This window comes from Pundamilia nyererei, unplaced genomic scaffold, assembly GCF_000239375.1.
Source record: "Pundamilia nyererei isolate P.nyererei 1_Seehausen unplaced genomic scaffold, PunNye1.0 scaffold00010, whole genome shotgun sequence".
NCBI classification, from domain to species: Eukaryota; Metazoa; Chordata; class Actinopteri; order Cichliformes; family Cichlidae; genus Pundamilia; species Pundamilia nyererei.
Window position 1 is genome coordinate 1,115,130 of NW_005187411.1, and position 22,435 is coordinate 1,137,564.

General features: G+C 40.6%; 3 protein-coding genes across 4 annotated transcripts; all 3 read right to left on the bottom strand.

Moving 5' to 3' along the window:
* Positions 1 to 3,613: 3,613 nt before the first annotated feature.
* Positions 3,614 to 9,400, bottom strand: LOC102208376 (transforming growth factor-beta receptor-associated protein 1). Of its 2 annotated transcripts, none has more exons than XM_005723750.1 (11): positions 8,583 to 9,400; positions 8,231 to 8,425; positions 7,906 to 8,060; positions 7,261 to 7,343; positions 6,783 to 7,124; positions 6,554 to 6,611; positions 6,317 to 6,460; positions 5,353 to 5,487; positions 5,135 to 5,276; positions 4,625 to 5,046; positions 3,614 to 4,519 (listed from the first exon to the last, which is right to left on the bottom strand). In XM_005723750.1, the coding sequence occupies exons 1-11, from the start codon at positions 9,265 to 9,267 to the stop codon at positions 4,382 to 4,384; spliced, it is 2,499 nt and encodes an 832-aa protein (XP_005723807.1). In that variant the 5' UTR covers positions 9,268 to 9,400; the 3' UTR covers positions 3,614 to 4,381. The 2 variants fall into 2 exon arrangements, with proteins under 2 accessions (XP_005723807.1, XP_005723806.1); XM_005723749.1 differs by having other exon boundaries at positions 3,614 to 4,525.
* Positions 9,401 to 10,024: 624 nt separating this feature from the next.
* Positions 10,025 to 12,441, bottom strand: fhl5 (four and a half LIM domains 5). Its single transcript, XM_005723751.2, has 6 exons — positions 12,354 to 12,441; positions 11,978 to 12,157; positions 11,631 to 11,805; positions 10,999 to 11,168; positions 10,638 to 10,824; positions 10,025 to 10,520 (listed from the first exon to the last, which is right to left on the bottom strand). The coding sequence occupies exons 2-6, from the start codon at positions 12,137 to 12,139 to the stop codon at positions 10,369 to 10,371; spliced, it is 846 nt and encodes a 281-aa protein (XP_005723808.1). The 5' UTR covers positions 12,140 to 12,157; positions 12,354 to 12,441; the 3' UTR covers positions 10,025 to 10,368.
* A 6,171-nt stretch (positions 12,442 to 18,612) lies between these two features.
* LOC102196402 (alpha-(1,3)-fucosyltransferase 9-like) lies at positions 18,613 to 19,358 on the bottom strand. Its single transcript, XM_013908395.1, is given in 2 exon segments — positions 18,613 to 18,909; positions 18,912 to 19,358. Coding segments are annotated over 2 exon segments (744 nt in total).
* Positions 19,359 to 22,435: the final 3,077 nt, after the last annotated feature.

Consider the following 22,435-nt stretch of genomic DNA (forward strand, 5'->3'; position numbering starts at 1 on the left):
TTCCCCATTTTCCCTAAAATAATAATTATAATGATGATAATAAACTCACTGTTCCCTCTCAATTTTTGTACCCCTGCAAAATATTGGTGCAGTCCCTTTACCAGTTGCTTATATTTTTATTTAGTTCTTAGATAAACTAATTATCTTGAGGCAAATAGCTCAGAGTTTAGCAGCAAACATGATTATTATGAAAGTTATTAACAAAATTGAGATATATCATAGCTCCTTTATAAAAATACTTAAATGCTGAGTGAGGTAAAGAGAAACAGCATGGACCTTGTAAACTCTCTATATGACACAGTATGATGCATATAACCCATGCCTTGGAGCAGCAGGGCAGGGTGGGTGCTTGTGGTCACTGTCTCTGCTCTCAGTGTCTCCAGTGGGCCCCCCTGCACATTTAACCCAGTGGCTTTCTGCCAAACCCCCAAGGTAGCACGCAATGAAAATGAGAGTGTTGCCTTAGGAGTTAAAAAAAGTTATGCTTTGATCATCCTCTTTGGCTGTTTATTCCCATGCTTGTTCAGCTATATCTACAGAATTAGTATTGCTGGTTAAAATGGGACTTTAAGTGCAATCGTTTAGGTTTTCTGCTACCTTACCATTATTGCTACCAAAAAGGTTGCAAATTGAGATTCTCCTTGTCTCTTGTCAACCACCAAGCCTGAAAAATACGTCATAAGGGACATGATACAGTAATTTGTGGTTTTGGCTATAAATATGATACATGATACATAGAGAAACACAGTATATTCATTTTCCCCAGAGGCTTTGTTAAGTGAGGTACCTGCTGCAATTTCATAACTTTAAATATATAATGTTCCACAGAGTCTTTTTTTTTTTTAGAGGTGTTGCCAAAATGAGGAGTACACAGAGATATCGTCATAACTTTTAAGGTAATTAACAACAAATTTTCTTAAATACTGAAGTAATTAAGAAAATAGATAGCTGGATAAACAATTCACTTCATTTCAGCTTTTTATTATATAGCAACATATTACAACAACAGTTGTTTCCATCAATCCAGCCATTTTATTCCACTTATCCTTCAGGGATCAACCTGTCAGCTGCCATTTCAATCATATATGTTTAGTTGTATTATTTATTGTATTATTTAATTTAGTTTAGTTACTGTTCTTACTATCTTGGAGCAACTGTGGCCACATAATTTCCTCAGGGATTAATAAAGTATTCTGATTTTGATTCATAGGGTGCGAGACAGGGTGCACCCTAGACAGGAGGCCAATCTCACAAAGGGCTCAGTTGCCTCAAGGCGCTTTAAAGTGTAAGGTAAATGTATAACCCTACTATAATACAGAGAAATCCCCGGCAATCAGAAGACCCCCCTATGAGCAAGCACTTGGCAACAGTAGGAAGGAAAAACCCCTTAAAAGTAAGAGACCCCCAGCAGAACCAGGCTCAGCGTAGGGCAGCCAACTGCCATGACTGGTTTGGGGTGAGGGGTGGACAAGTAACTAATTTAGTATTAAGACAACAGCTTAATCTTTTTATTGTCATTTATGTAAGTTTCTACCGAGATCACTCAAAGAAATTATTAGTCTTAGAAAGCAAATACAGAACTTATCAAATAAATAGATCAGCATTTATCACGGCATACAGAGATAAATGCAGAAGTAATGCTCCTATGTTCCAATGCCAAACTGCAATGCAGTTCAGCACGATAAAAGGCTAAACTCTTTTCTAGTCATGTTAGCAGAGCTTAAAACTGATCATGTGTTTGGCTAGTTGAGTGTCTGGAGCAGTGGATAATCAAAACGCCCCCCAAAAAGTACTTTATTCTGAAACGATGGATTTCATACTCCTACAAGGTTACACAGCAGCAAAGTTTGGCTCCTACCAAAAAAGAACAAAGTGGGAGCCCCGCTGCACAAATGAGACAGAGGGTAAGTAAATCAGTCTCTAGGTCGAGACAGAGATGCCTCACAGGTCCTTAACTGGCAGTTTCATTAAATGGTACCCATTATGGCACAATTGTATTGGTGTGCAGAGTGGTTGATATTGTTGTGTGAAAACCTTTGGCAGTTTCCCCTTCTTTTGAGGTACATTGAGACTATGATTAAACTCAAACAGAATGGTGCACCAGATGCTCCGCTAGCAGAATTTATTGCGTCTATAATCAGCAGTTTTCGGCGTGACGACTTCTGAAAATGGGCCTGTGTATGTCTGCGCAAATTCTTAAATGGTTTATGAAGAACGATCTCTTTAATTACTGTCAGTTTTAACATTTCTGATTAATATTTATGTCATATGCTACATTTTTTGCGTGACCTCAAACTTCGTGTGTGAGGACAGACATTTTTTAAAGGGTTTTTTGTCACCTTAACATAGGATTCTCATATAGCAAGGGGACAAAACAATGTCAAGTATATTTTTAATTTGCTAAAAACAGTGTTGGAGAGAAAAAGTCCAAAACAATGTACACAGCTACATGCAAAAATCCAGACATCAGACAGTTCTTTTCCTCCTTAAATTTAGAAAAGCAAAAGCAGAAAATGTTCCTGTTTTCCTCTCTCGTGCTGACTTTGTGGTGACATGGATATTTATAATGGGAGACCAACGTCTGGATGCCTACCACTCTTTCCTCCATAACTGCTGATGTTTGCATCCAATCCATTCCTCTTTTATGTAAAATGATCATCAGTGCCATCCTGGATGATCCAGGCTTGCACCAAATTGGAAATATTACAATAATTTAACTCATTTTAATGCACAAAATGTTCTTTCTGCAGCCTTAGTTTATGTGGAAGAAGACGTATTCATACTTGTACCTGTGTATTTTTACCTTGTGGTTACTTATGGCTATTGGTCAACACAATCAAAGTGGGAAAAACATTTTTTGAGGTACAGCATCACCACAAGTGCTCAAAACAGCATTAACGGTCCCTGAGGATATCCGTGAGAAGGAAAGAAGTGGACGTAATCACGGGCCCAGATCCACCCAGTGGTTACTGGTCATCAGCACAACCCAAAGATCAGCCAATGACATGGAAGCAGCCCTCCCTGTCTGTCTATATAAGCTGAGAGGAACAAGTAAGAATCAAGGGAGGGGGGGACACTCATATCTTTCAGCTGTCCATCCAAGATTGCTTATGATATAAAACTAAATGCGTAGATTGTTAAAATTATAAGGAGCCGATAGAGGAGATGTGGCAATTTTCCTGCATCCACATGAAAGCAAGAAGTTAAAAATACAGTTTTTTGGGGTCTTGTGAGTCACGTCATTTTTATAAGAGCCTGAAGTTAAATATATCCATCCAGGGTGACACTTTTCAAGTTAAAGCTTAAGTCAAGTGTATTATCCGTGTAGCCTTTAATCCTAGCTACGCTCCCAAAACGCTTCTTAAGACCAACATTGTGGAACATCAAATGAACTTTAAGACCTGCAGTGAGAACAACGAAATCCCCCCCCCCCCCCCATTTATCTGTACTACAATTAGTCACTCAGCTCCAGCTGAAACCTTAAGCAGTCCAACCACATGCCCGAGTTAGTGCTGCTGCTTTAGGCGTCTCCTGAGCGCTTATCTCAAAATGCATCAGAATAAAGAAATTGCTATGGTTAGCCTTAATGACAAAATTACAGCACAAACAGACAAATACTTTATGACTTTAATGATATATGTTTAAGTGTTCAGATGATTTCCATGCTGTACATGTGGACACACTGGAGTTTGTGTGATAGTTTTTGGAAGCTCTCTAATGATACAGGAATGATGCTGGGGAAAAAATATTCTATAGATGGTGCAGACATGTCATTTGCTTGCTCGTAAAATTAGTTTATTAAATTAAAGTGACTCAAAACTTTGACCACAGTGTTTACGTTCCAGTTTTAAACCTGCAATTGTGATTTCTATTTCAGGGTGTAATAAACGTTTATTAATGCTTGTGCTGAATAAAAAAAGTCTCTCACGTGCAGCCTCTTGGTTGTTGACTGTCTATTTCCAGCTCTGTGTACACAAATATACACAGTGGAAACCATGATGGCAGGGATGTATATATACAGCAGTGGAGGACGGCCATATTCCTTCTGGTCATCAGGGTGACCACAGGTGGTTTCCATGTAAAATACCACTGTCTGATCAGTGAATATACACCCCTGAGGGTTTTTCTCAACTGACTTTATTGCTCTTGATGTCTACAATCTGTCTAAAAATGGTTGCCTGCAAAAACTGCATTGCTTGTTCTTTTCCAGTTTGAATCCCTTTGTTTAAACATTTTTTTTGAAATCTTAGTAGCAAAGTTGTCCTTGACTTTGATTCTGGTAGAGTCTGGCTCTATGATCAGACCAATCATCAGGTTGGAAGCAGAAATGTAAAAAATGAAGGAGATTCTTAAAAGTCCAGTGAGAAAAAAAAGTCTGCTGTTATAATGCAGAGTAGCCCATGCAGCTTATGTGCACCACCTCACCTCGCAGGTTACGGACAAAGTGTGGTTCTGTAAGTTCTCCCTGGCAAACTCTACATTTCTGCTGCTTGTCCACTCTGAACTTTGTTTTTGAGACCTGCATCTGCAGACGAGAGAGTAAAAGTGCAACAGGGCTCATAAAGAAAAAGGAGAAATTCAGTGTTCACTGCAGTAAAAATGTGAACTGTATCATTAAACTCACCCAAGTGACCTTGTGCCTCAGGAGCTCCGCCTGGGCCAAAGCCTGTTGCAATCTCACCATCTGCCTCTGGTGGAAGGTTTCCCTGAGGGATACGACTAAAAACTGAGAGACCAGTTGAACAGACCAGGACTCAGGAAGGAGCTGGAGTACCTTCTCCAGTGCAAAAACATGAGGTTGGCTGTTAAGAAGATCCACAGCTGCCCCTGTGAGATCCTTGGAGCTCAGGTAGATTTGGAGAAGAGTGAGCAGGAGGACCTCCCTGAATTGTGAGTCCTTGTCCTGGGCTGCCCTGCAGCAGTAGGCCTCTGCAGCCTGGAGGTCTTTCTCCTCATGTACAAGCATCTGCAGTGCTTGGTAGTGTTCACCAGACCTACCAAGGAGAATGGCCTTTTCTGGGTGTAGCGTTGTTGACTTTACTCTGTCTGCAATGAGTTAAAAATCATGACGTTTACTTTAACTTGCTGCTAATTCCACAATGATTTATTTTAATACGCAAACTAATTCACACACCATACACTGTGGAGATGTTATAGAATTTGGACTCCCATAGCAGCTGCTGCAGCTTCCCTCTGGTCACCCTCACTCTTTCATCTTCCTTTTGCAGCATCTGAGTAACATATGCCAGGGCCAGACGGTTGTGATGGCTCTCTTCCTGGGGGCAGATTACATCAATCATGTCTGCGCATTTAATTTAGGTTATTAGATTAAGGAGCTGTTGGTGTACCCACCTCGCTATTTAAATCATGGATTAAGTACTCAAGATAGAAAATCAATGCCAGTGGAAACGTCTCCAAGAATGTGAGGACATCTTGTGTTTCAAATTGACCATCTGGTGGGCGCTTGATGAAAATCTGCACACCTGTCTTTATCAAATAAAGTAAAATGTATTTAATCACTACAAATTGGTTTATAAGGCAATTTCTACAAAAAAGGTGGTGCCATTTAGAGCTGTTGACGTATACAGTCGCAGATACATTTATATTCCAATAATCTTATGGGATTTATCGGCATTTAAAACAAGAATTTAAACATAAAAAAACCTCTGGCTCTGCCACTGACTTTATGTTTGACAAATTGCTGCCATATGAGCACAAAGTGGCCCTTGGTTTTTCAATCATATCTGCCACACCCTCATCAACTTCAGTTTCATTAAAACAAGACGATGACAGCCAAAATGATCAGCTCAAGGCTTCAAAATAGGAGTACATAAATCACTGGTTGATGTCCACATATACAGTATATGGTTTATGTAGGCCAGAGACAGATTAAAGGAAAAAAACACCTCACTGTTTCTTAGTAAAGCATGGGAGTGGGACCATGAATCACTTTAGCAGCTTTAATGCACTTTACCATTTATTTATTTAGCATTTCTCAGACTCTGATGGAGGGATGGAATATGATTCTTTCTAAAGATAACCCCTCATTTGGTGTTTTGATGATAGTGGTTCAATGCACTACCAAACCTTAAAGGTCACTGCAGGTGATTCAGACAGTTTCATATGTATTTAACCATTGAGTGACTCTACTGCAGATGAGGGTATCAACGTCCTGGAAGAAGCCATTCCACCAATCAGACAAAGCAATTCAGATTTTCCTTTAATTTGTCACTTTTCTATGTCTGCAATACATAGTTGTATTGTACAACTCTGCCCTCTGCAGTTTGGTAGTGAGTGTGAAAAATGAAAAAGGCACCTCTTGGTTTCTTTGTAAAGTCCAATCTGCAAATGCCCACACGGTGTCTTTGTCTCTGAGCTGACTGAGAGTCGCCACGATGTGTCCATATACATCTGAGCAGGAAGAATCTTTACACAAGCCATCTGTAATCTTCACCCAAGTCTGGAAGAATACAACCAGTTAAAATACACTGCTTTCATACATCAAGTTTGTGTGAACATATGTGATGTTTTTTTGGATTGGGGGGGGGTGTACCTTTACTGCATCAGTGTGCAGCCCGTGGCTTTCGTAGAGGGAACCTAAAGAAAAAAATCTGTAAAAAAAAAAAAGAAAAAAAGAAAAGAAGTCAAAATGATTCTCAAAAAGTAAATTATCTGAAATAAATAATCTAAAATCAAAAGCATGGTTGTGTCCTAAGCAAAATATTCAGATTTATAGGTGTGATTTCAGATCATTTGTATAACTAATAATGATTCATTTTCACCTGTGGTGTTGCTCCAGAACAGGGACACAGAGGTCCAGACTGCACTTACTGGGAAAAGCAACAAGCTGTTGGAGTTTTTCATCATCGTTCATTTCTACATACAGCCTCAGGAGGGTGCTGTCCACTTCCTTACTGCACTTCAGGCCTCTCTCTGTCCCCCTTACTGCTCTGAGAAAATCTCCCAGGAAGGCCAGGTAATGATGAAATTTGTTTCTGTCCTCCTTCTTGAGCACCTGGAGATCTCTGCCCTTGTTTATTTGATCAAGATGAGATTGAAAGTCCGCGCTGAGACACATATCCGGGTACAGGCGGATGATTTCTCTCGGGTCCAGCTCACCTTTACTGTTCAAGTGGGTAATAAGTATACATTTTTTCATATGGAAGAAGCAGAAAGTACACATCTTTAAAGCAGTGTTCTGAGATTTATTTAGCATGTATTTTGGAGTGTTTTGTTATGGGAGAGGGAGTTTGGTCTCACATGAATAGATCTTTGGCTTGGGAAAAACCCTCCTGGTAAAAATGAGCAAATCCAGCCAGGCAAGTGATGGCCTTCTGTAGCTCCTGCGAGGGGAAAATAGTCTTATTTTTAAACCAGGCACATATTGTATGAGCATATTTAACGCACCAATATGTGAACTGAAATAACTGAGGCAGAAGACACTGTGACTCTCTTGAGGCTAAAATGTTACACTTCAAGAAAAACAAGTAGCAGAAAAATGGGAAATGTCTATGATTCATGATTGTGTTAATTAGCCTCTTCATCTTTAACCTGTAAGCTGAGATGTGGCACAGATTACGCTAAAAGTCAAACGCCATCTGCTGCCTTCAGTTGCATTCATCGATATCGAATATACCTGCGTATACTCTCTGTAAGGTAACAAGTCTATGCTTTGACAGTCTGATCAATGGTAAATTCAAACCATATTATGCATTGCTAGTTGGGTTTGTAATGCATGAATCTGAAAGTCAATATGATTGTACAAAGCAGCCGGAGCTACAGCAGCACACAAGCAGGCAGCAAAAGTAAAAGATTTGGAGGCTACCTGATAACGCCAAAGCTATATTTTAAAATCAGTGTGATGTGAGTTTGCATCCTTCAGTGTGCCTATAAATTCTGCTTCACCTTGTATGAGTCAAGTGGATGACGGCTTTGAGCCCCTTCCAGCAGCAATAAGGCCTCCTCAACCCTTTGGTGCCTTACAAGTGCCTGGATCTGCTCTTCGAATGATACCAGGCTCAGGCTGAAAATGTCTCTCTCTGTGAACACTAACACACCATCTGAGGGGACATTTGCTTTTGGTTTTTAGAAACTCTCAGAAGGCGCAAGAACGACTGACTATATCTGAGCAAACTGAGACAAACATGACTACGTCTTTTAAAAACAAAAGCAGGCTCTTTGCGATTAATCTGACCTGGATCAGATGAGAAACTGATGTCGCTGGATTTACCTGAAGTGGAAAGTAGACCCCTTGCTCCAGTGAGACTCACAGTCTGTTTGCGTTGCTGATCCAACATGCTGTAAACAGACAACAGTTCGGGCTGCAGGCTTAGGACGTAAGGGAAACATGCCCCAGCTGCCAGCACCTCCTGAGGCCACTGAAGGGGAGGGCGCTGGCATATCCCTGTCTTCATCACAAACATGCCTGAGGGATGAGAATGGAGAAATGATATCTTGGCAAAATAAATATCCTCTGGCTAGATGGATTAATGACTTATGAGTGATATGAAATGAGCTGTTTTAGAAGCTAAGCATAATGGCACATGAATGTAAAGCCTGTTGGATATTTTGGCAGCTCTTACCTAAAAATTCGGGCCCATTCAAGAGGAATTCTCCTTCTCCCAGTGAGGTAACAATAACATGCTGCCTGCTGTGATTATGAGGAAAGAGCTCCTCACAGCTGCCAATCTGAATATCACAGAGGAGGTACCTGTCACTGGTGGCAAGACACAGAGTTGCACCATCCACCGCCAAGGCCACAGGGTCTTGGAGCACAGAGACTTCCTTTACAACCTCCCACCTGTCCACTCCCACCACATGGATCCGGAGCACTTTCCTGCGGCTGGAAGACGTCACCATCTGCACACACGTCCCCTCCGATGCGAGCAATGAGTCGCACACCTCAAACAAAGACACATGCTGGATCTTCTTCAGAGCAGGAACAGGCTCTAAGGAAAACATGTTGAGGGCAGTAACGCTCCGGTCCCACAGGACCAGCAGATGGTTGAAAAGTGGGACTGCCCTCAGTTGATTTACAGAGTTGCTTGAGCCTAGTTTTCTTGCCCTACCTTCTCTGATTTTGGTCAGGCCAGGGCTCTTGTCTCCATTTGTGCTGCTTGTCAGAATGAGGTGTTGGACTGTTGCATCTTTAGTCCCTATGTAAACATTTTGGTCATAGCACTCAAGGCACTGGATGCAGGATTTGTCCTCTTTCGAGAATGCTCGTTTTTCATATATGTGAGCTTGTCTGAAGGCACTAAAAGCCATTGCAAAAAAGTATTAATGTTGAATAATGGGATGCAGTTCAAGCAGAAGAAAAAGGAGTTCTTTCAAAAGTCACTGATATATGCTTAAATCAAAGCTAAACACAGTAAGATGTTCCTACCTCTCTGTTGTCCAACCTTCCTCTAATTCCTCTACAAGTTTATGAAGTGTAAAAAAGTTACAACTCCCCCCATGTGACTATATCCTGACAGGAAATCTATGTCAGCATTTTTTACCGCTCATCCTGCCATGTGAGGACACTTACACAACTCATCCAACAGCCTCACCAAGAAAACCAACTTTTACAAGTTCATGGTGAAGAAGATGGATATTTTTGAGGTGGCCACAGTTACGGCTTCTTGTGTTCTTGGTATGCGCGTGGGGCTGGAGCGGTCACTTTGGTCAGTGGATAATGGACAAGCAGAAGCGATCTGCTGATCGTGGTTTGTTTGAGTTTGTTTACAACGTTCATGAGATGGGTGTGATGAGGTCAAGAGGCAACAGAAACACAGCAAGGGGGATTGTTTTATAGCGATGATTGCCCCAAGGATGACTGAGAGAAGACACTGTGGTCATAAAAACAGAAAAAAAACCTACCACCGCAGCTACATCTGTTACAGTGAACTTTGTGCCCTCTGTCCTCACTATGGAATTTGAGTTAAATATACAAAAGGCCCGGAGCAGATTAAGTTATGATGAGATGAACAGAAGCAGTACTAAAAAAGATCTATATGGCAAGACATATTTCACCTGAGGCAAATCCAAAAATCATGCATCATTTATTGTTTCTTTAGTGTGGATACGTTTATATCTAGGCACAACAGATGTACAATAAACTGCATCAGACAGCTAATGATTGCTTTGTCATCAAGAAAAACATACATGCCAGATTAACTTTAAAATCTGTGTGTGGGTGTGTGTGAGTGACATACAAGAGATAATGTCTTCTTTTTAAAAAAAAACAAACACACTAAAATAATGACACTTGAAGGCTTTTTATGTGCAAGGCATTCTTGTGCGAGACTTTCGTAGATCCACAGTATTTCTATCAGACAGCAGGCGTTGTTGTCATTTGGGTAGAGCTGTGATCCTGGCATGTAAAGGTCATTTGTCCCTCCCGCAGTCAGTGCACAAAATGTTGTCACGCTGGGTGAGGAAGCCACGCCCCACCAGTGACACAGAGCACTGCATGCAGGTGAAACACTCACTGTGCCACTGGCGTTCCTCAAAGGAGATGTACTTGGCTCCTGCCAGACCTGCATGCATCAGAGAGCCATGCATTTATGTCAATGTAAAATCATCACCTTGTGTTGCTAACACTCCCTCGACAACACAAACTTAAAAGCTTAAATGCGAGTAGAATGAAAACTCACTAGTAATGGGCTTGGTGCAGCCCACACACTTCTTTGCGTATAGGTTGCTGAAGCACTCCAGGCAGTAGGGGTAATTTTCTCTAGTGGTGAAGCGCTGGCCTGACAGCTGCTTTCTGCATCCAATGCACAGAAAACACTCGCGGTGCCAGGGCTTCTCTTGGTAGGTCACCCCACCTGTTGTGATGGCCTAGAAGAAGCACAAGCAAGAGAAATAGAGCGCTTAGCAAAAAGAGACATACAGTGCTATTCCCATTTCTTCCCTTTATTCTCCTCCCTGCAGTGTGACTAACACAAAAATGCCAGAGTCAGGGGGATTTACTGTAGCACTCAATACACGTAATCCACTCAGCTGTAACCCTACCTTCTTACAAGCGGAGCACTGGTATGCAAACTGCTTCTCGAAGCAGGCCACACAGAAGTAACCGGTGTCTTTAGGGATGAAGGACTTGGTTCCTATTGGCTGCTGGCAGCGGTGACACAGGAAGCAGGTCTCATGCCAGCTGTTCCCCTTGTATTCCATTTTGCGGGAACCTGGCACACGGGACGAGAGCAGCTTAGTCAGCATATGGTCCCTCTATGACAGAAACACACCGCGGCCCAAAGCTGGCCTGCTTTGTCTGCAGGGAGGGGATGATGCAACTGAAATAATCTTGGAAAGAATTTTAGGCAAAGGAAGAAATTCTAGTCTTTTGAACTCTTTTTTTTCCCCAATAAGAAATAAATGTGTGTAATAAAAAGAAATAAATGTGTGTAATAAATGTGTGTAATAAATGTGTGTAATAAATGTGTGTAATAAAAACTTGTTGAATTTAGATTTTCCCAGGCATATCTTTTTGTTCATTGTAGCTTCAAAGTCGATACTTTAAGAGGTTTCACCAATTCATTGCTGCCTTATCCTTAAATTTTAGCCATAACCTCTGAATATATATTTAACACTATATTATGATCTAGCTTTCAGGTGACATTATCCAGTACCATCATCACTGCATGTACCTGGCATGATGGTTTTCTTGCAGGTGGTACACTTGGAGGAGTAATCCTGTGCATGGCACTCAGTGCAGAGCAACAAATCATCCTTGGCGGCAAAGGCCTTTTCCACTAGAGAGCGGCTGCACTTGCCACACTTGAAGCACTGCTCGTGCCAGTGACGATCCTTATAGGAGAGATCCTGCAAATATTTTGCATGTGATTATTATTGATGTTCTGTAAGGCTAATGGTTCATTTAACAGCTCTAAAACTGAAATCCTTCCACATTTCTCATCTACAGACTCAAACCACTAACCTCACATTCTCATCTCGCACTACACTATTCTCACTGTCTACACTGTTGCTTTCTTACCTTGCAGTTACAGCCGATTGGTAAGGAGCACGCCTCGCAGTTGTTAGCGAACAAGTTCTCGTAGCACTTAGTGCAGTACTGCGTGTCATCTTTCATTATGTACTTCTTCCCCAGCAGGGAGTCTTTGCAGTAATGGCAGTCTAAACGCTCGCTGGTGGGCATCTTATTTGCTTTTCTTAGCTGCAGGTCAAAGAGAGCAGAAGGAGAAAAAAATGAACAATAAGGAAGAACAGGAGAGATAGGGAAAAGTAATAATAGTCCAGGCAATTTATCCTCTTTCTCATCAAGCAAGTAAAGAGGACAAGCAATTTCCCCTTCTTTCAAAAATAATTTAAAGGGGAAAAAAATAACAGTGTTGTATTAAAGAGTTCTCTACCTCAGTTGATTCAGGGTGAGGATGAGACTGAAGCCAGAGACTGCAGAGGCACAGGGATGGGGCAGGGATGAAAAGGGGTCAGGCAGGATTATGGGGTATCCACTAGGGGGGCTCTTCTATAAATACAGGCCCTCTTATTAGCAGTGATCTCCGGGGAGAATGGGCATACTTCACTGCATCGTTCTGCACCTTTTAAGGGAGTTGATGGTGTGCTGATCTCTAAGCCTTTGGACTGATTTATTCTTTGTTGTCTCATCCCCCGAATGCAAAAAAGCAGAGAGATTTGCAACTTTAGCACAAGAAGATTACTGTTGGGAAACATGACTGACCACCATATAAATAATGTAAGGCTTCCAAATCAGTTTCACATGTATACAGACAGTACATTAAAAGAGAAGATTTGAGCTTGAAAATGCTAAATCTTTTCGACACACTATTATCAGCTTGGACAGTGGTACCACAGCAGAGATAGTTAGTCATTTGGATGCTGTAACATGTCTGGACACACTTGTGGCCTTTGTCAGTGCCTCCTACACACACAAGCAGTTGCAGATGGCTTATGAGAAGTAGGTGCCAGCAGCTTTGTGACTGCCAGGTACTGAACTATATTGCCAGGACCTCTCAGTGGCTATTGAGAGCACCTTGGCAGCACTTCAGAAGGGTGAAGCTGCGTGCTTGTGGGCCTTCAATCCATCCCCAGCAAAATAAGAGAGGAGGAGCAGTAATGACAGTTTAAATGGTGACCATCCTGCTAATAGCGATACTCTTGTTACTCCTCTCGTTCTTTCCTACCCGTTTAAACATTTAAATTCACCTACGTCTTTGATTGACGGTTGACTAATTGCATTTGAATCATGGAACATATGCTCCGATCAGTTTTCCAAAGGATCAGGGGAGCAGACATCTTCATAAAAATAGCCTGGGAAGACCACCAGCCCGACCCACTGGTTTAATCCCTCACACACACACACACACACACACACACACACACACACACACACACACACACACACACACACAGGAAGGTCAGTGACAGTGATGAGGCTGACAGGAATGGAGTTTTGTGTAGATGAACTCTATTCCCCTTTGTCTTCTCCCTACATTAACTCCAGTAGCACTCCTTGTGAAGAAATTCATCTAGAATTACACTCTGGTACTAAATCCATTTTGGGATCAGCAGATGATGCTGGTACATGGTTTTGCAGTGTATGTAGGCGGTATCTACAAACCTCTGAGGGATAATGTAACACCATGCTATTTTTTTTTTTACCTACGCTATATGTGTTATGTTAAGCTTTAAGCACAAAATAACAATTTCATGTCAGTAATTCAGGCAGGCTTTTTGTAATACATTTAAATATGTATATATATTTCTGATTTCAAGTCATAGCATCCTTCAAGTTCTTCTTAATTCTAAGCAGATCCACTGGATTACACCAAATTGTCTGGTGCTCTGGATTAAGTTATCACTGTATTGAATCCTTGTCTCCCGCTGCTCTTCATACAGTAGCAGTGGCTGCAAATCAAAAAGCCACACAAAATGTAAACAAACCAAGCAACCCAACTGTAGGACCAGTGCGGCCACTGCCTTGCGAAAGCTTCTAATCTTTGTTGCATTGCTTCTCGGTATGTCTGTCGTCATGTGACACGCAGGCAGGGAGGAGGTGACCTATATTCTCCACCAAACAAAAACTCTTACTCCTCTCCCTGAGTGTGTTGCCATAATACGAAAACCATGAGAAATAAATTGCATGTCAACCGCCAGTGTTATTCATTGGATATTAAAGCGGAGATTATTGTTTATTGCAGCTCTATCTGATAATCTGTGCAGGCATGGTTGTGATTTTATTATCGTGGCTTTGATTTGTATCTGATGGGAAGCAGGTGCTGGTTGTTGTCTCTTGGATTATTAACTTCTAGAGCAGACAGCGCCAACTCTGCCAAGCAAAGAGCTTGCTGATCTTGCATATTCCTTTTTGCCCGCATAATCCTCTGAAGTCAGCAAGTGGGCAACTGCCAACAGATTTCTTATGTGGCCTGTCAAGCCCCAATAAATAGGCCTTTATTTGACCTGGACTCAGGTGTCCTCTTATCTTAATGTATTCAGGCTTTACAATAATCAAATGATCGCAGAGAAGAAGAGAAGCATTTACTTTGGTGGCTCCTTTGAGGTGGTGACTTGTTGTAGACTGAGACAGATCAACACGACACAGTTGCATCTCTCTGAAGCACAAAAGCCTCACTGCACCAAAGCTGACAGCTGGTTGGCATGGTGATGACAGCATAAGTGGGATCCATTAGATTGAGATGAGGAGCTGCCCCAGTAGTTAATAAGTGGACTCACAGAAAGCTGCCCTTTGAGCAGGCCTCTGTGCTTTTCTGCCATGTGGAGAGTCTGCTTTCAACACAATATTTCTAACTGAACAGGATAGCCACACTGGGGGGTCGCTGGGGGGAGGAAGATACAATCTACTAAGTCTACAATCTCACAAAACATTACACCCCTTCAGGGAGGCCCCGTGAATGCCGGGGTAATGCCTTCACTAACTCTGCTCCTCAATCCACACTCTAGTTCTCACCAAAGTGAGTCATGGTATGAGCAAGTGACAAGATGTGCTACAGAGCCAGAAATCTGATCGCATTACTAAAGAGGAGACAGAATTGTCACCTCTTAGGCATGTAGAGCCGGAGACTTTGTAGAAGAAGGACTTTGATACAACCCACTGAAATGTTCTCTGGTGACTTGCCTTATTTTGTGGTATTTGGATCAGCTGTAGGTAAAGTTAGCGTTTCACTTCGAATGACAGTGTAGTGCTGAATGTTAGAATTTTTGTAGGCATTTGGAAGTATTTAAATTCTAACATGCCTTCTAGAAAGCTTCTCTTCTTTCTTCTGTGTTCGGCAACACCGTCCTGTAATGGTAGCTTCATGCTTACTGAAAGACAAGCAGTGAAGCATAAATAAACAAGTGTAATGTAAACATGCTTCAGATTCTTAGACAATTATAAAAATAAAAAAAACCCACACACTCATTAGTGTGGTAGGAATTTAAATGTTTAAAAAAAATAGCTGGTGGGAAATTTTGGAACTAATTAGGTTAATTGGCAACACATCAGTGTTGGTTTTGGGTATCTTAGAGAGCCATCGTTTTTCAAAAGTGGGCAGAGGTTCACCAGTCTACAAAAAACTACATCTAACATAACAGTTATCGTCTAGACTGCATAATATCATCAAAATATTCTGGGAGAATCTTATGGAGAAATTCTCAGATTAAACATTTTCAGTTTTCTGTGTTTTATACAGTGAAAAATGTGGATTTGTGAGATTTCCTAATCACTATATTCTATTTTTATTTACAGTTTAGGCAGCTTCCTTTTTTGGAAATGGGGTTGTTAAAAAAAAAAAAACTAGGATAGAGGCTAGAAGGAAGATGAAAGGAAATGCAAAGTGCAAAGTGAGTGATAATTACCTCCAGGTTCATCGGTACAAGTCATCTCTGATATGACCATTGTGAAATGTTCTGTATTGTGTGCAACAGAGCAAATGTGAAATCTACAGTTAGGGACAGTGACCCTTGTCTGTGGCACGGACAATCTCCCCACCACCGTCTGAACTTTCACATTAATCCCCAATTGACATGGATGGATTATTTCTGCCACTGATCTCAGCAACACCCATGTTGACCTGTGGCATTGAGTGGAGGTACTTGACAAAACTGTGTCATCTCTGCGTGGTGTATTGGATGACTGGAAATACCAAAGTACCAGTGAGGATATGGGGTAACTAACAACAGCCGGAAGATTGATTTGTAACCACCACAACACTCTCTCGTCCATCTCATCAATCAGTTATCAAGGCTTTTGGATGGCTATTTATACCGCCGCCTGCATTACATGGCAATGTAGAACAGTGTGGGCATTGAGTGTGGAAATGACATTTGATATAGATGCAAGAATGCACATTAGGCAGCATCCTGCAAAATATTTCAAGCCAATTCTCATTTTTAACTTGAAAAATGAGAATGTTGACATAATATTTATAAGACAAATTTAAAGGAATAGTTAGGAAATAAGCTTATTTGCTTTCCTGCCAAGATGCAACTGATACAAATGTCATGTCTGTGTAAACGCTATGACACTACGGCAGCAGCTGTTTAGCCTAGCTTAGCTTAGCTTAGCATAGTTACAGGGGAAACAGCTGTATGGGGATTAAACAGGTATTTGTTTAACCCCATTTAAAATGGTTGTGCTGCTTTTATAGAGCTCAGCTTCACTACAAGAGTTTGTTTGTTTTCAATTTTTATGCTAAGTTATGCTGGCTAGCTGGGTTTATAACAATAATAATAATAATAATAATAATAATAATCTATACTTTATTAATCCCCTAGGGAAATTATTCCTCTGCATTTAACCCATTCACTCAGTGAAGCAGTGGGCAGCCACCAATCCAGCGCCCAGGGAGCAGTGTGTAGGTACCTTGCTCATATAGAAGTGGATTTCCAAATGTGTAAAAGCAAGCATTATGTTTTTTTCCAGATAGTTTTAGCATAATCCAGCCATCCTTTGTCATGTAATATATTATGAACGAGCATCATTGGAAAAAAGAAGAAAAAATCATTAGTTTGTCCAAATCTTTATTTTCTTTTTGACACTATCAGACATATACAGTAAAACACAGCAGCTGGCAAGATAAAAACGATGGCGAAAAAAAATTAACTGACTTCTAATGGATTATTTCAGTGAACTGGCCTCAAATGGTACCTTCTGGAGAAACAACATCCCACCTAACCCCTAAAACTACAGCGGTTTTTTTTAGGGAAACCAGGTCATATATCATCTAGAGAATTACTCTCCGGTGCAGCAGCGATCCACGAACAAATTTAAACAGGAGGATAGACAAGCTTAAGCTCCTTTTCTTTGTTTTTGTGCAAAAAAAAAAAAAAAAAAAAAAAAAAAAAGCAAAGAGAGAGAACATGAAGGAGACAGAAGACACCCAAAAAACAGATAAAAAACCAATTCCTGTTTCAGTTCACTACATTGTTTGAATGCAGGGTCCACTATGACATTTGGAACCATACTCCATAAGAAAACAACTGTTTTTATTCTATTTTGCATCAGTGGACACATCAAGGATGAGGTGTAACGCTATATTTTAAATAAATAAATAAATAAAATAATCGAGAATCACATTTTCCATATGCAGACACTTACTCCCAAACAACACTGTGGTATGATGATTATACAACAACATAGACAACCTTGCAGCAAGCATGAAAACAGATCACATCTTTCACTGTTTTCTTCACATGGGAGCCAATTTCATTAGATCTTAGTTAATACTTACTTTACCCATATGTCAAAGTCTGCCCGAAACCATGAAACAATATCAGTCTATATATCTGAAGTCATAAAGTGGGATGAGAGTGCATCACTCAAATAAATAGCCTAATCAAGTCGATATACTATGTGCTCATTAAATGCTCTTTCTGCTTAATGCAGTCAGTCAGAAATGACAAATTTGTGTGGGAGTTTCATATTGCAGTACAATGGCTCTGTGCTGTGCTATCATCATCATCCACATGGTATCCAAAACACTGTGACAAAAATACAAGAGACAATAAACAATTCACAGCAATATTAATTAGCAACCTCCCTCTCACATAACAGTGACACCTTCTGTCAGATACCACCAGGGTAAAGATCTCCAATTCAAATCTACAAATGCATAATGACCATCTGTCTGATGGTGCGTGCCTGGAGAGGTTGGAAATCCGAATTTTAGAGTTCCCAGTCGGAATTTGAATCTGGAACACCTCCTCAAGTGGAATTTCCCTCTCAGATAGTTGGAACAGCCCGTGTAGATCGAAACTAAGGGTCCATGATGGCTGCATTAAATGTACACAGTAGTAAAATTTTAAACTTTTAATCTGTACTGCCACTATTGTATATTTGCGACTTACTAAATAAGCCATGAATGTCTTTTTTAAGCACAAAAAGCAATTATTATGTTATATTGCCTGTGATACCTGAATGACTCTACCTTGCTATGGACAAAAACAAATGCTGTTTTTCGTACACACTAACTTGGGAGTGAAGTCACTCCTGATTTCGCGTTAGTGTAAGTATGTAAAGATAAATAACAGTTTGATTAGCATTGCAAATGAAAACTACATATTTTCAAAAAGACTCAATAAGTACATGACCCTGTTAAACCCCTTTCAGATTGGACTTTTGTAAACAATGCATAGGTGAATTCATCATTAGTACACACTAGCTCTGCCTTCAACAATATAACAAGGTCCACGTAGACCTTCAAATCTCTGGTTATCCCAGTACCACTTATCAAGGCTATTGAATGCCTTGTATTCCTTGTGCCTTCGCAAGTAATCACAAGCCAGGCATGTGTGCTCTGCCCAAAAATAAGCCTTCTTTACTTTAAAGTGTCGCCGCCACTCAAAGTACCTGAGGTACATTTCCTCATTTTTGTCCAGGAGCAGCAGGTAATCAGCCAATTCCTTGGGCGAGCTGAAGTTGTCAACATGAATGAAGGAGTCTCGTGGTTCTCATAGTTCTCATAGTTCTTCCTGGGTGAGCCAAACACCACTGGCACTGTCCCCACATTGAGTGGGTTGTAAAGTTTCTCTGTAATATAATCTTTGTGGATGGAGTTCTCAAACACCAGATAGAATTTGCAACTGGTGATGGTGGGGAAGTAGTCTTGGTCAGAGATGTATTTCCCGAAGACCTGTCCATATGCATGAACCTCAATGTGTTTGTGCAGTTCATTATAATATTTCACCCGTATGTGTTGCTGGTTCCAGTTGCTTACAATCCAGCAAATCAGCTTGTTTTTGCTGGGTGGTACAAAATCCTCTTCCCCTTCTGCTGCTACGATGGACCCATAAGGCACTTCAATGTCAGCATCCTGACGGTAATTGAGAGTCAGATTAAACAGGTTCTCTATCCCAGGCAGCTGGGACGAATGTGTCGGTGACTCAAAGTTCATCCATCATCAGGATTCTGTAAAAAGTTGTAGATGCCATATTATGTCCTAAAAAGAGAAAACCAAAGAGAAAGAACATGATCTCATGGACAGCAGGACACATCAAGATTAACCATCATATCATATTAAGGTTTTACATATTACCTTACTTAGACTTAGACTTAGATCCTCCCATCGGGCAACAAGAGAACGCCATTGAACTCGGTCTATCGCGGCAGTTGTTGCTTCATCCCATGACAGTTCAACTGAATGTAAATCTTCAAGGAAAATCCTCCTCCGTGTTATTTTAGGTCTTCCTCGCCGTCTCTTTCCATTCTTCGGGTTCCACAGAACTGCAACACGGGCAGGTCTCGGGTCCGGTAGCCGAAGGATGTGACCAGCAAATCTGAACCGACGCTTGGTGACTTGGACATGGAGCGGCTCTACTCCCGCACGGCAATATACTTCTTCATTGGTAACGCGATCCCGATATGTGATCTTGAGACATTATTACATATTACCAACATGTAATAATGTCTGCTGGACCTCTGACTCTGAACAGAATCGATGGCTTTAAACACTTAGTGGTATGAATATTATAAATAAAAATGTGAAGCCTTTTACGCACTATCACAATACAAACCTGGTGGACACAAAGCACTTTGATGACTCTTCCCACACTGCGTAATCTCACCTTATTTGGCTACAGGTATGCTATCAACCCTGTTTGACAGATACGCTATCGAACTGGTTTCCCAGTTTCTTGGATTCCTCCTTTTTTTCTCTTGGGATGTATCTACTTTCCACAATAAACACGCCCGTTTCACTTAGTTGTAGAGTGCCTCTAAGTGAGCGCACTTTCTTCACACAAGGTTTGATTTCTCTAGCTTCCAAAAGTTTTGATAGCATTTTATGGTGAAATATTGTCAATAGTAGAAATATAATTGACCTGACTTATGACTTATGTAGTGACCTTCCACCCTGTTTTCACTGCAAATCCAAAACTAGCCCATTCTTTTCATTAGTGATGTGTGGATCGATCCTGAAATATCGATTCCTCCAATACCAGTCATTTATGTTCTAGAATCGATTCTCACATTAAAATATCGATATTTTAGTAATTTAGGGTAAATCTGTAGTTTATCATTAACAGGAACACAGTGGAAAGGAACTATAACATTCGGATTGTCTACATTCGAAGGAACTACTTCCTCTTCCGCCTTTCATAGTCATGTGCGAAATACGGCTGTATAAATGTGTGGCAGCCCTTGGCGTGCGCACTCATAACAATGGCTGAGCATAATTGGAGTCATGTGCAGACGTATTTTACCTCCACAAACAGCTGAGACGTGGTTTGCGATACATGTGGCAAAAAAGTGAGGTGTTGCCGCAACACCACTGACCTTGTCAAACACCTCAGAGTAAATCATATCACAGAATATGACGAGCGTATGTTGAGGCGAACTGAAGAGGAGGAGAGGGACAGGTGCTGCTAGGGCGAGACAGACGTCTCTCACGGAGTCCTTTAGTGCTGCAAGCAGGCAACGTGTTCAAATAGCGCAACTTCAGATTTTTTATTTCTGTATGATGAACTCTGCATTATTAAGTGATAAGAACAAGTAATCTGATGTCCTGTAATCATTATGATGCTATAATTTGAGATACCATAAATAAAAGTTTTTGTACAGAGTATCGGTATCGGATCAGTATCGTCGATACCACCCTGAATTTTATTTGGTATCGAATCGGAAAGGAAATCAGTGGTATCGCACATCACTACTTTTCATTCATTCATTTCATGTGTTAATGCTAAACAAGACTTTGTTCATGAAATAAGAGAAATGTGGAAACAATGTGCTTTAGTGCATAGTGTCTGCAGATAATTCCTCAATAATATAGCTGATGGTTGATTCAAACTCAAAATAATTGCAATCACACTTTAACTTTTCCCCACTGGATTAATTATACATGATTTTTCTGATCTTTTTATGATTTCTGAACTGTCAGAATTAGTGTCAAGACAACTACTGTTTGTGATACTTTTTATGAATTGTATGAGTAATGTGTTTATTTATTAATTTATTTATCGTCAATCTTAGGAAAGCAGGGAAGGGCCTCAGCCAGTTGTTGCTTTTTAAAATGCAATGTGTTAACTGTCTAAACTGTCAGAATGTGCTGTTTTTGCACTTATAAAGATATTTATATAATACATACAGTACATACATATATAGACACATTTATATATCCATAACTACTGCGGTATTAATTTAGTGACTGAAAGATTGGGCACTTTTTGTGCAGCAAATATATGTTGTTGTGTTTGGAGTATACCTTTTAAAGCATATAAGTATTAAAATGTATCACACTGAGGTGATACACTAATATTAGTGGCAGACAACTGCATCGAATCTCTAAAGCAAGCATGTTGACTGTGACTGATGGGACTTTTAATCGTTCTGATTCCATACATGAGAGGATTGCCTTTAGTTGCAAGTGCAAAGCTCTGGTTCTCTCTACTATAATGCCTCACCTCACCCCAGATTTATTTTTAGACTTTAGAGGTTTTATTTGATTTAGTGCTTAGTTCTGATAAAATAATTATAGTGTGTGATTTTAATATCCATTTAGATGCTGAAAATGACAGCCTCAACTCTGCATTTAATCTGTTATTAGATGAATTGGCTTCTCTTTATCTGATCATTTTTATTAACATCTAAATTTTACAATAATAGATTTCACTAAGGTGAGAAATAAATTTCATTAGTAGATGTCGTTCTGAAAGTGCTGTGACTAAGTTGAAGGATATAATTCCTCCACTTTTATCTTCTTCAATGCCATGTGCCAACACAATGCAGAGCAGCTACCTAAACTCTTGAAAGTCACTGTACTCCCTGGTTTAACTCTCAAAGTGTCATGGTGCGTTGTGCGGCAGGCGGGAGAAGGACCCAAGATGCAACTCACAGACACGGGGATAACTGAAAACACAGCTTTAATGCTGGCAGGACGGAATACAGGATATGCAAAACTTAAACTGGAAAAACGTAAACTACCACTTGAAGGCAGACACGGGGAGATCCACACAACATGAGGGAGAACGCGAC